At 42.6% G+C, this 13,934-nt stretch overlaps 1 protein-coding gene across 1 annotated transcript in view; it reads left to right on the forward strand.

Annotated features, from left to right (window-relative positions):
• Positions 1-10,795, forward strand: part of PKD1L1 (polycystin 1 like 1, transient receptor potential channel interacting) — a 129,827-nt gene extending 119,032 nt beyond the window's left edge. The window contains exons 53-54 of the mRNA XM_084800090.1: positions 463-633; positions 9,734-10,795. Coding sequence (XP_084656216.1) covers positions 463-624 — 162 coding nt within the window. The 3' untranslated portion in view covers positions 625-633; positions 9,734-10,795. The remainder of the gene's footprint in view (positions 1-462; positions 634-9,733) is intronic.
• The last annotated feature ends 3,139 nt before the right edge of the window (positions 10,796-13,934 follow it).

Below are 13,934 nucleotides of genomic sequence, written 5' to 3' on the forward strand. Positions count from 1 at the left end.
GCGCTTTGGTTGGGCAGTCCAGACGCTAATGCAAACAAGTCAACCCTAGGTATTTTCACAGCGAATTCTCAGCTGTCATCCATGACTGGTGTTTACATAGCATTCGGTGTGGCCCTGAAGCCTGTCGGGAGCGGTCATGGCACTGTGTGTTTGGATAGGGTTTACTGCCCGTCATGTGCCCGTCACTGCCTTCAGATTCATTCAGTGGTTCTTTGTCAAAGCGCCGTTAACTGTTAACACTTATGAATGGAACAGTACTTGCACACCATCAATGAAGGAACCAAGACAGACAGAGAGAAACAGGCCCAGCACCCAGGTCTTGTAACTTCTGAGTCAAGGATGTTGTATAACATAGCGAAATCTTTCTAAAGTCAACATCACTACATGGTTCAGATAATGAGAGGAAAAGAAAAATAACCACATTTGCGTATGCATTTACTGATCTAATTGTCTTGCCTTCAGAATTATTACCTGGATGAGTTTTCAAGTCTCCTGGATGAACTTCTACTGAAGATCGACAGTTTGTCTGACAGCGTGGAACTTTCTATCCTAGAAAAACAATGGAGGAGGACCATGGCATCAAGGGACATGGATAGTCCTTTAGTTGGTATTTCAGAGGACTAAGCTATTGGGGTAAGATTGTGCAAATTATTATTTTTTTTATTCTACATAGCTATCTTTTATCTTTACTTTTTTAAAAGATTTATTTATTTACTATGTATCCGAATCTCGTTATAGATGGTTGTGAGCCAACATGTGGTTGCTGGGAATTGAACTCATGACCTTTGGCAGAGCGGCCAGTGCTTTTAACCTCTGATCCATCCCTCTAGCCCTTTTACTTTTATTTTATATGTATGAATGTTTTGCCTGCATGTATGTCTGAGAACCACTTGCATATCTGATGTTCATGGAGGCCAGAAGAAGTTAGTGGGCTCCTGGAACTGGAGTTAGAGAAAATTGTGAGCAGCCATGTAGTTGCTGTGAACTGAACCTAGTTCCTCAGGAAGAACAATCAGTGTGCTTAAGCACTGAGCCATCTCTCCAGCCTACACAGCTATTTTTATATTCTAAAATTGGGTTGAAATCATGAGGTGGATTTGTATAAAAACCCTCTAAGAATGATATTGGTGGAAAGATGTGCTCTGTCCAGAATTGCTTAAATTATTTAAAAATGCATGGCAAGACTTCAAGTCTCCAGGGATGCCATAGATCTGCCCTCCTCCTTTACTGCTGTAACTGTAATCAATAAACAGACTAATAGAAATGGAAAGTGGATCCTCCCGGAGATGAGGGATGCCTGTTGGCACAGAGTGTGACTGGTGATGCTATAAAGCTTTCTGAATGCACTATGGATTAGGACAGAGAAAGAAGGGAGTGCTGCCGTATGCAAGAGCAGGCATGGGTCTCCAGATTCACACTTCTGGAGGTGCCAATCAAAGGAGAAGGCAAAGGAGCATACTTATAAACCAATGGCCACAAAAGGGTGACAGTTGCAAGCAAGGTGTTCCGACATGAAAAATAATTCAGTGGGGGAAAAACTTTCTTTGAAGGAGGAGCACAAAGCTAAGAAGAAAGAGCACAAAGATAAAATAAAAAAAGAATAAGTTGATAAAAGTGAGAAAGAAATTACTATTATTCAGAGTTATGGAAAAATGCATTTCTATACACAGTGAAGAGAAGAATAAGAACAAAAGATTTGCAAGAAAAGGAACAAATGATACGGGTCTGAGGAAACTCAGCAAAACTAATTTTAAAACAGTTAAACTCTTCCAAAGGTCCTGAGTTCAATTCCCAGAACCACGTGGTGGCTCACAACGATCTATCATGAGATCTGGTGCCCTCTTCTGGTGTGCAGTTGTGTATTCAGGCAGAACATTATATACATAATAAATAAATACATCTTTTTTTAAAAAGTACATGCTTTAAAAAAACAGTTAAAATATATTTTAGGAATAATAATGGACCGAGAAATCTGAGAAACAAAGCTGTACATAAGGCAGAGAGGGGATAAAGATTTAGATCTATACAGATGTTTCCACCAAAACTGGGGCTACATCCTAATGGTCTGTATACACAGAGATCTTTCAGATGCATCAGAGGACTTTTCACTAAGATTAAGGAAACCCAAAAACTTGTTCAATCAAAAATGCCACAAAATCATTTTGAAATGGTTCTGAGCTTCAAGCTGGGGCCCTCAAGTGTGCCTGGCTTGCTTTTGTGAATACAGTTAAGGCAAGGACTGTAGCCAGAGGCATCTCTCCAGCTCCCACTGGTACATTTCTAAGGCATAAGCCTCCTCCCAGGGCCCCCTGTAAGAACGCTTACGGACATCTTAGGGTCAGAATTGCAAGAGTGTCTGGGTAAGTTTCCATATGCATCATGTGGGCCCGTGTGAGCCCTTCCCTCCTTGCTGTGCCTCAGTATCCATGCTGATTTCCTAACACTCCACAGTGTTCGTGCGCTGACTCCGAAGGCTCATACTTGTAATCTGTGCCCCCAAGGACAGGCTGTTCTTGTGTGACGTGAAGTGCTCGGCACTAGAGCAATCCCCGATTTTACTTTCCTCCCCCTGGGAAAAAAATGCAATTGTTTTCTGAGCAGTCACTTTATGAGACATTCATTTATCAAAAAACGTATTACACAAAAGCCACCGCAGTGTGATCTGCCAATGCCTGTGGCACCCAGGTTCCACAGCACAAGTTAGCTGTCCTGCTGGGAAAGAGCTGGGAGGCAGTGGGTACCTGAACAGGCCAAGCCCAACTGGGTTTTTGTGGAACAGACTCCTCTTTGTGTGATGAAAGCCAAGGAAAGGACACATTTGATTTTTCCTAACTGCAGGGCAGTTGTTTCTTCATCTTAACCAATAATAATTAAGATTGGTATCTCTCCAAAGTAGCAGGATAGGCTGCCTGGAGCTATCACTAACCATCTGCAAATTGTATTGTCCTTTGTGTGTAAGTGACTCATGGCAACAGAACGCTGTGGCTGCCAGGCCCACCGCCTCTTCTCGCCCCTGGCTGATTGCTCATTCTGTGATTCTTGGCTTGCCCTGGCCTCTTAGCTACCTCCACCTACAGCCAAAATTCCCTACGCTACTTCTTGTTATGCCCAGGTTCCTCACCACTCAGCTTGCCCTTTCTCTGCAGAAAGGGCAGGTCTCAGTCAGCAGGGGCAATTGGAAGATGCCAGGAGGGGCTTTGCTGCATAAGATTTTTTATTATTATTAAATATTTTTTACATATACATTTATGTTATTACACATATATACCATAAACTACCTATAGCAAGGAGAGCCATGACACAATCAGGAATTATATAAATGTTACATTCTTAGTGATTTGGCTATTTGTATTTGACAGCCTTGAAGAAAATATCTTTCTTATCTTGGTACATCTAAAATTCTGAATGTAAATAAGTATCTATCATATCTCATCATTATCAACTTAAAACATCTATCCAGACCTAAAAAAGATCTTAACCTAGAAACAACTCAATTTAATTGTAAAACTAAACTATCTCATCTTAAACCCCGTGAGAGACTTGAAAAGGAATAAAATTGATTGGCTACGTATACTGGGAGTGCAGATTAGTAGCTTTCTAAATGAGAAGCTGGCAGAGACAGTTTGCTCCCTGAACAGTCACCCAAAACTCTCTATAAAGTTGAAGCATCTTCTTTGGCCTTGTGGCCCAATATATCTGACAGACATATTTGTGAGGCAGGAACTATTGAGGACTTGCTTACCCTGTCTTGGCAGAGTTTAGCCATCGACTCTGTCTGCATCCAAGCTTGCCCTTTTTTAGGCAGAATTCTATCTGTGGTAGAAACAAGGACATTTTACTCAGTGGCTTGTTTGCCACATTTGAAGCCATCTCCATAAGGAGGTTTTTTGATGCTCACCATCCTCTTTGAGTCAGGCTGGGTGTTGCCAGGAGTTAACCCTGTCTCATCGTCGGTGAATTTTGAAAAAAATAAAAAACATTCTTAAATGCCATATTCTGTATGTCTCTGAGGTTTTTGAAGACCTTATCTAACTATTTTGCCCTATCTATCTGTAGAATCATATCTATCTGTTGCACCCAAGATATATATTCTTGCGAGAAAAATAGACTAATAATTGATATGACCATGATTTGATCAACTAACAATTAACGTGTATAACTTATTTATCCTAAACAGCCTGCAATAGCACTTTCAAAGTATTGGAAGTAAACCTTGTATTATAATCGAGTTATATGAGTAAAATAATTCATAGTAGAGTAGAAATATATATAATGTGTGTGAAGAATAATCTTACATTTTAATTCTATACCTCTGTATCTAAAATTAAACTTATTTTGCATCTATATACAAAATTCTATACCAGTGAATTAAAAATAACCTTGTGAGTGACAACTGAGGCATTAAGTTGAGGAGTAGATTCACTAATCTACTTTGTGTTCTATCTTTTCTATATATTTCTCTATTCCCCTTCTTTCTTTTCAATCCCTATCTCCAAACCTAAGAATGGAAGATAAAGAAAAGGACATCCCTGATGCCAACCTTGTTTTCTCTCTAAATAAGACCAATCATAACTTGTAACCAACTCCCACTGAAAATAACCCTCTATATTCCCAAGAAAGCAACCAAAAACCTACCTGATCCCGCCCCCCTTTAAAGGAAATGGGGCATTGTTCTCTTAAGGTTTCTTCCATCTGATTTGGGACAAATAATACCTTTGTAGGGACTCAAATGAAATTGGGCAAAATGGTTAAACAAGCTAGGAATAACATTTGTGGTTCAGAAATTGTGTTGAGAAATTCCAGGCTTAGAGTCCCCCGTGGGACAGTCTGAAATGCTGGGCCAATTGGGATTGGACGCTCTTTGAAGGTGTCATGGGAGCTGTCTTGTTCTGATTAGGAACAGCAACTGAAGCATTTAGTTCTGGGAATCAGCAGCATTGGTGTTTTGTAGCTCTCAGTTTGGTCTTTAGGTCACTGTGCAGCCCTGGTTGTCCTGCTAATCAGATACAGTGTCCGATGGGCGCTGCCATCTTGGATCTCAAGATTTCCTCTTGGCTTGCTTTTGTGAATACAGTTAAAGCAGGATCAGTCCGCCAGAAGAGGGCACTTTATCTCAGGGCACTGCTGACCTGCTCAAGCAGTGTACAGCACCTCTGTAGGCCACCTGTCTAGCACCCATGTTGGCAGCGTGTTCCTGTGAACTGTGTACAGTTTACCCTTGTTCATTCAAATGCTGATTTCTGTACCCCCCCTATCTGGTTTCAATCCAGACATTGCATTGTGATGTTTATTCTAAGCATATCCTCTCTCAAGTTTGTGTAAACATGTCACCATTTGTTCTGAGCATTGCCAATAAAAACCAATAGCCAATGCTGAGCAATAACAGAGAATAGGGTGGGACATCCTGGTCCAATGAGGGGAAGAGAAAAAGCAGGAAGGACAAGAGGATACACATGGAGAGGACGAGGAAACACCAGAAGGAATGAGCCAGACCTAGGATATGAGTAAAAAGTATAATGTGGGAAATATGAATGGAAAGAAGCTATACTAGCTTAGAGGTTTTGGATGAAGCAATTATTGTATAGCACTGTGCTCTAGGCTCTGTGTGCGTTACTTGGGTATATAGCTGGTTAAGGAGTAACCATTGATTTACTAAAATTATATAAATCAATAGTAAATATTAATAATTATTTTAACCCATAGGACCCTGGCTTTCATCCATAACATTGAATTACTTTAGGTGTAATTACTTAGTCCCCTTCAGCCAGGATGGAAGTAGAGAAGTTTTCTGTAGAAGGAAAACCTGGCTTATGGTCCACCTGCATTTGCAGAGAAGCCCCCTGTGCTGAGGCCAAAGGCAGGTTTGATGACCTTGAATTCCAAGAGTCTCTGTTCATTTCTTGCAGCTTCTTCCCTTAACTCTGCCCACTTGTGAGGTATCTCGGGGATGGTTTAGAACCCTCGGCTTTCCACGGGGCAGTCAGTGGGCCTCTGCAGAGACACTCTGATTATAGCTGGCTTCCAGAACATTACCCTATAGCCATGCAGTGTTTTCTAACTGGTGGGTACAAGGTAATTAACAAACTGAGCTTGACTCCTAGAGGGTTCAACTAAATCCACCCCAGCCTTTCCATGAGAAGAGAAGACCCTGAATTGCCCTGTTCTTTCTGACACAGGCATAGAAATCTCAAGGTCCACCACTGAGCCACTGTTGATGGTGATTCATTTGTAACTAAAGTGAGGACTATGGGCACAGAGTATAGCCTCATGCCACACATCCCTTTAGGCACTCCCCACAGGACAGCTAAGCAAGTAAAATGGAGTTTATATGGACATTTTTACATATATATATTATACATATATATATATATATATATATGGTCTAGACTCCTAAAAATGAGTGTCAAGGTTCATACATGTTTCTGTCACCACTCTGGGGACTGAGAAAGCAATGGTGAAGAACACTGAAAATGAGTTGTGTCCATCAGGAAGAAGTAATTTCCAATCCCAGAAAATAGGAATCTGAGAAGAATTAGCAAATATCTGAGCACCTTTTGTTGGGTCTGATATGCATCTTTCATGAGTCAGAAAGGGGCTACTAACTGTGCAATCATGGAATGGACCCAAGAGGCCTCTGGGAAGCGTGCACACCACTGTTCCTGAGATGTATTTAACACTCCAGGAGCCACTGGGTTCCCAAATTCCAGTCAAAATTATCTTCCTGCCTGCATTCCTGTCCTGGCTCTGCCCTGGCTGGCAGAGTTACACCACATTCTGTACTACTGTGCAGAGGATCCAGTCAGTAAATGCTTAGTAAGCTGATGACTAGGCAGTAAGTGATAGGCAGTGCCTCCGGCTGAAAAGAACAAAAAACTAAACCAAGCTGGGCAAAGGCTGATGGGCAATTCAAGGTCAGCATTTGTGAGAATTTTATAGCCGTTCTTATAGCAATTTTTTTTCTTTGTAAACTTGAAACTACTTCTCACTGACAAGCTGTTTGAAAGAGTCTTTTGTGTTGCTCAAGCCCAGAAACTGCACAAAGATGAGGTCACCGTGGTCAAGAATAGTTTTAATAGTACTAAGACTTTTTTCTTTAAGCTTTTCTATATTTTTTAAAGTATATCTTGGTATTTTCTTCCCTTGGATGGACATCACAAGAAAAGCTCTTTAAATTTAATAGAACTGCTTAGATGTGATTTACAGCTATTGGGTGTATCAGGAGTGCAAGAAACGTAAAACCCAGCCATGGATGCTGACGCTGAGAACCTTCTGAGAGAAGCATTCTCAGCTTCCACGCTGTGTCTGCTGAGATGGCTTCACTGGAAGAAATGTTCTGTGGCCCCTGATTTATCCCCTTCTGGCACCCCAAGCAGCAGCAAAGTTGAAATAGTGGTACACACACACCCTTTCTTTGGATATGTGCTAGTCTGGCATTCATGACACCGGACATAAACCAGGGATTCTGTGTCACCATGCACATGGAATTTATTTACAAAAGCTGCATTCCCTCCAGTCGGGAGGTCACAGGACTGGAATCTTTGAATTTTTCAGGATGAGAAATGTGCTATCAGCCAATCGCGTTTTGCCATAGATTCTGTCTCATCAGCTTCAAGTGACCTTCAAACTACTGCCCCCAAATGCTAGACAAAGGCCTGTATTTGTTCACTGGAATGCAGTAACAAATATCACAATCAGAAATATGATGTCTCACAGTCTGGAGACGTGAGGTCCGTGGCCCTGGGGAAAGTGCTTGCCTGGCTTTGTCCCCAGCATCTCAGGGCAGCCTGATTCTAACTGGCATTCTCCCCATCTGTGTTTCTCTGAACCCCATTTTCTCTTTCGATAAGAAAGCAGTTGTGCTGGATTAGAGCCCACTGTGATGACCACATCTCAGTTCCCTCAAAGCCATAATTCCTGGGCATTGAAGAGTAGTACTTCAACGTTTTTTCCTTTGGAGAGGAAATAACCCATCACAAAATGTGTACAACTGTAGATCTCTAAAGACAAGGGTCACACGGGCTCACAGTCTTTGAGTATTCCTAGGAATCCCAGCAATTTGAAAAAAGTAAAACAAAATGGTCATAAAATTTTTTTTAACCTTCTCTTTTTAGTCTGTAAACCTTTTATAAAAGTGATACTTGGGACCAGCAAGGTATGTGAGCCAATAAAGGCTCCTGCTACCAAGCCTGGCAACCTAAGTTCAATCCCCATGACCCTCAGGTAGGAGAGAACCAACTTCTGCAATTTGTCCTCTGACCTCCACACTTAAGGCGGTACATGAACATGCACATGTCTTCAGCACACACACACACACACACACATGCGCTCACACACACATACACTGCATAGTTGCCAAAGAGTATACACAGAGCCTCAAGAGTAACAGAACACAGGGATGTGTGTGGTGGCCTGTGAGGTCAGGATGCTTGTAAATCACATGAGATCCCCCTAAGACACATATCAGCCACATGACCAACACAACACTGTTGGGAAAACACTGTCTCCATTTCTCTAGCAGTTTGGCAGCCAGTGACCATAGTGATAAGTTAGTGCCCCAGGAGCCTCTGCACGGACATCGCCGCTAACAGGCATGCCCAATGTGATGTGTTATCCAATGGCAAGTTGGTGATGACTTAATTTAAGTAGAAGCAACGAATGAAAAAAAAATCTGAGTGGATTCAAAGAAATCCCCAGTCCCAGGAGCCAGGCATACTCAGCCAGCCTCCCACCAGGTTTATCTTAAGTGGAAGACAGAGACTCCAAGTTGCAGGTCACAAACATAGGGGGGCCACAGCCACACACATCAACAGTCATGGTGCTGATATGGCATTAATTTATCTACTGTTCAGTATTTGGGAAAATGTAGAGTGAAGTTATGTGCAAACCTGTGTCTGCACTGTGAGAAGGAAGCTGATTCTGGCCAGCAATCTCCTTGCCTTCTCTTACTGCTGCAGGTTTTCCTTAGAGTAGAGCCAGTTAAAATTCTGTGAATACACTAGCCCTTGATGAAGTAGCAACCTTAGGAGGTCTGCCTTTGCAATAAATATGAGTTGAGTAGTTTTTCAGACATGTGTGGTCTCTGCTTGAATCCTTGCACAAACCAGTGGGTATTTTCCCATCAGCCCATCCTGCTGCCTGACAAGAGCATGAAAGTAGGTCAGAAAGATCAGTAACGTGTGCCGACCTTTGAAACAAACATCGGCACTCTTTGCCCTGCAAAGCCCAAATTCTCCTGTCTCCAAACCTCTGCATGGCACAATTTGTGACTCTCACAGTTATCTGGGCCCTTGGACACAGAGTCAGAGTGATGAGGGAGGAATTTGGTGCCTGACACAGGAAGGAGCCATACTTTACCTCTACCCACAGTTATGGGAGACTGTGTGACATTGGCAGAGGGACAGACACAGGCCTCAGAGAAGGCCCCAGAAATAAATGCACACAAATGTGGCCAACGTACTTTTTAAACTTTTATTATTTTATATGTATATGTGCGTGCCTGTGAGTGTGTGTGTGTGTGTGTGTGTGTGTGTGTGTGTGTGTGTGTGTGTGTGTGTAGTACCCGCAGAGGCCAGAAGAGGGCATCAGGTCCCCTGGTACTAGAGTTATAGATGGTTCAGGGCTGCCATCTGGGTGCTGAGAAAGACCATTCCTGCCTGGCGCAAGCCAGAAGTATTAGTCAGGAGGGATTTGTATTAAGTGGGAAATTGATTTAAAATATTCATGGTTTTCTCAGCAGACAAGAGAATGAGAGTAAAAACAAGACCGTTGCAGACGTTAAATTTCTCCAGCTCCTGGCCATCCTCTCCCCAGCTGTGTTTGTGAGGTGAACACGCCACACAGGAAGCCTGCTGAGCCCCTGCAGCTACCAGCCATCCCGAGCTGCTCTTGTTTCCGCCTCATGAGACACCAGCCTTTCCCTTGGCCCTGAAACATGTGTTTCCACTTTCATGCTACCAAGCTCTTAGGCGGAGGAGGGGAGGCAGAGCTTTGCCCATTCAGATTCTGTGAACTCAAGTCGTTTTGGAAGCTTCAAAACCCTGAATTCTTCAAGATCACAGCAATGTGTCTGTACTGATAAGGAGTGTCTCCTCACACAGGCGGGATGTGTGGTGAAGGCAAGCTGACCGAGGCACAGAGGCACAAGCTGCTTGCACTATAAGCCACTTTCAGTGACATTATAATTGAGTGAACCAACAACTTGCTACCTAAAAGCACAATGCATTTCAGCTTTTTTCCCCCCATAAAATGCTCTGCAGTGTTTAAGCTGACCGTGTCCCATAATTTATTGGCATAGGCAACTCAGCCAGCCCAGAACTCAGGCCTCACAGAATTGTGTTACTAGCACACACAGACATTATAATTTGACCTGATGGGTAATCCTTAACAGAATGTACACCCACCCCATCTGCCTTGCTAGGAAAGTATTGGAAAAATATCTGCTGTCAACAAGGTCCAATTCCCATTCCTTCTGGATGCACATTTGCCGATGAAGCATGAAAACATTTGTGCTGGGCAGAGACCATGGTCTATTTTTGGGTTCTTCATTGACCCAAGGCTAGGAAAGAATATGTTTTCAAAGACTTGAGAGTCTCTCCACAGGACAAGAAGTCCCGATTTCATCACTTAAGAAGAACTCGTTCACTCAACATCTTTTGTTGTTATTGTTGCTGTTGTTAAAATGAAGTCATCTGACTGTTCTTTGGTTAAAAAAAAATCTAAGTCTTGCCTTGCATCCAGAGTTGGTCTGCTTTAAGAAGACAATGGTCTTGGAAGTCAGGGGAAGGGTCAAGTCCTGTGAGTTCCACAGGCTCAGAGGCCAACCCTGAAAGTGAAATTCTCAGATTATAGACCTACAGATTAGCAATGTGGTCACCTGTCTCTATTACAGACTGACACATACTGAGCACAGATAAAACTTGGGCAATAGTTGCTCATAGCAGAAAACAAATTATGATGTTCTTCAAGGGTGCAAGGTAATCATTTCCATTCCAGAGGGAGGGATGAGGGCACAGCAAAGCAAGGCCAAAACCCAGCAGACCAAATACCAAACCAAACCATACAGCCTCACGCTCAACACCTAGCATTCATGATGACGTCATCTGGGCTCCAATGGGCCTGCATCTGCGTTCCTCTTCCTGCAATACCCATGGGCTCTCTCGTGGACTGGATCTGCTTGGTCTCTTGACAGTGTCCCACGTTTCTGACATCTCTGACATCCTGGAATACACATTGCAACTTGGGTTTCACCACACAGTGACCTCTCCTGCCCTCTCTGCAGGGAATCTGACCTTGCTCTACATCACCTGGCCTTGCCAGCTTTCCCTGAAGCCTCACCACAAATCTCTGTGACCCTGTAACCCCTACATTCCGCACACCTCCAAAGCCAGTGCCATGAGAACCATGCCAAATTGTCCTTCCAGCTTGAGGCGTGGCCTGGCCCCCGTGGGCCACAGCTACAGCGGCCATTGAGCTACTTATTCCATCACTGAAAGTTTTACTTCTTTGCGTGGTCTTAAGCTGGTGCCCCAGAGGCGCTATTTTCTCAGGAACTCTCTTTAAACAACAGTATTTAGATTAGGTTTTCAGTCTTATACCTGGAGCCCTCCAGATGTGAGACCTGCCATCAAGGCTCCTTTGCTGTTTTCCCAGTTGGGAAGTTCACTGTTTCTTTTCTGTGGGATTGTTCTCTTTAATAATTACAGTATGAATGTCAGTATGCACCCACTCTTCAACCTTAAACAGGTCTATACTTTTTTTCCTGCACAAGCTGTACATCATTCACATCTCTACTCTTTGCTTTGAGTTCTCACTATAATTCAGATTAAACTCATTGAGTACTAACAACGCAGCCCAAATACTATGCTGATTCAGATTTCCTCCGTCAAGTGCTCGTGAATTCAGTGTCACTCAAGTCTCAGAACACAAGAAGTTCAGGGCCAGATTCTTTTTTATGGGAGGGTGCGGGGTATGTCCGAGATAGGTTTTCTCTGTGTAGCCTTGGCTGTCCTGGATTCACTTTGTAGACCGGGTTGGCCTTGTGTGTGTGTGTGATATCCTCTGTGTCTGTTGTCTGTCATGTACGCTGTCCACAGTGTATGCTGTTCCTTTAAGCACTGTCTGCAGAGCTGGTTTGGCAGTCAGGAACTGATTTACTCTTTGCTTCTCTTGACCAATCCTGATTTCTCCATCATTTTTAAGAGACAGCTTTGTTGAACATAGCAATCTGGGTGGATAGCCGTTTACATTTGGCACTTGAAATATTTCCTGGCTCTTAGGGTTGCTAATGAGAGATCTGATGTATTTGCCTTTATCTGTTGGCATTTTTCTTTACAGATTTTAATATAATCTCCCGCTCTCTGTGTGCAGTTTTGGCATCTTGGCTGCAGTGTAGTGGAGAGCTTCTTCTCTGGCAGGTCCATTGCAGGTTCTAAATGCCTCTTCTACTTAGATATCCAATTCTTTCCCAGGACTTAGGAGGTTACAGTTACAGCTTCTTCACTAAATAGATTTTCTTTGCCTTTCTTTTTTTGTCTCCATTTCCTTAATTCTGTGAATTCTTAAGTTTGTCTCTTATTGTACCCCAAAATTCATGGATGTTATAGTTAAACACTTCATTGATGGTTAAATGTCATATTCCCTTCTTTTTGTCCCCTCCATCACTTTCTTCTTGCTGGGTCCAGTCTGTTGGGAAGGTCATTTTGGTCTTGTCTTTTGTTTGGTTTTGGTTCATTGAAATGTATTTCATTTCCAGTATTTCTATATGGGCTCTTGTTTTTAATCTTGATTTCCATACTGACTTTCTTATACATGTTTCTGACTTTCTCCCCTGCATTTCTGACTCTCTTTTTCCATGTTTTGAGTTGGTTTCCTTACTCCACTCATTTGCCTGTTTGTATCACATCAACGTCACTTATCATTTTAAGAATATTTTAATTCTACCTTTATTACCTTCTCATTGCACAAACTTTGAATTCAGTAGTTGGGGAATTGCAGTGTGTTGGAGGACTCCGCTGCCTGGCTTTGTATGTGTTTGTATGTGTTTCTGTGTTGCAATGTCCTCATCTGTTGGTTTGATTCTATCTCCCAGCTCTACCTGGGGATCTGATTAAGCTGCCCATTATTAAAGGTTCAATTCCCAGTTGTACCATTTGAAATGGAGAAAAGAAACCATCAGCAACAACACCAAGCCAAACAAGATACACAAATACACTTACAATCAAACAGGAGTGAGGATTAAAGCTTGGCAGGGTCAGGGGAACAGTAGGAACAAATTAAAGCCTATTAACCAATACCGCACTAGTGACCAAGAACACAAACTGGGGAAGATAGTGCAGAGCATGAAAAGTTAAAAGTTAATTAAGGGTGAATACAGAGATGTTACATGAGTGAAGGAAGGGACATGGAAATGAAAAAACAAAGTTATGTAAGAGAAAGTCTAAACAGAAAAGGAAGACTGCTATGACAAGGAAGGGAGAAGACCAAGAGATTTTAGAGGAAGAAGGGGAAAGTGAGGAGGAAGAGGAAGCAGGGAAAATAGTGCCCAAGAATGAAAAATAAGTAAACAACATCAGATAAATATAAGAAGGGAAATCAAAATTTAAAAACAAAAGCGTTTTTCGAAGACAATACAGGCCTTCCATGTAGGCTCGTGGACTATAAGGTACTTCCGCGTGACATGGTTAAAGGGAAGCATCAATTCTTCTAAGAATATTAGGCTGTTCCGAAAAAAACAATATCTTTGGAATCCACAGAGGTGACAATGACATCAGCTCATGAAAAGCCCCAAGAAAAAGCCAAGTGACATAATGAACAAGCCAGACATAGCTCCAGCTGTGTGGCTACCAGGCAGAGGTGGGGAAGCCCCAGACCCATCCAAAAGATAAGGAAAAGCCAGCGCCTCCACAAGGCCCCCAAATGCAGCTGCAGGCTTTGGG

Source organism: Acomys minous (genome assembly GCF_964271855.1).
Source record: "Acomys minous genome assembly, chromosome: 10".
Taxonomy (NCBI): domain Eukaryota; kingdom Metazoa; phylum Chordata; class Mammalia; order Rodentia; family Muridae; genus Acomys; species Acomys minous.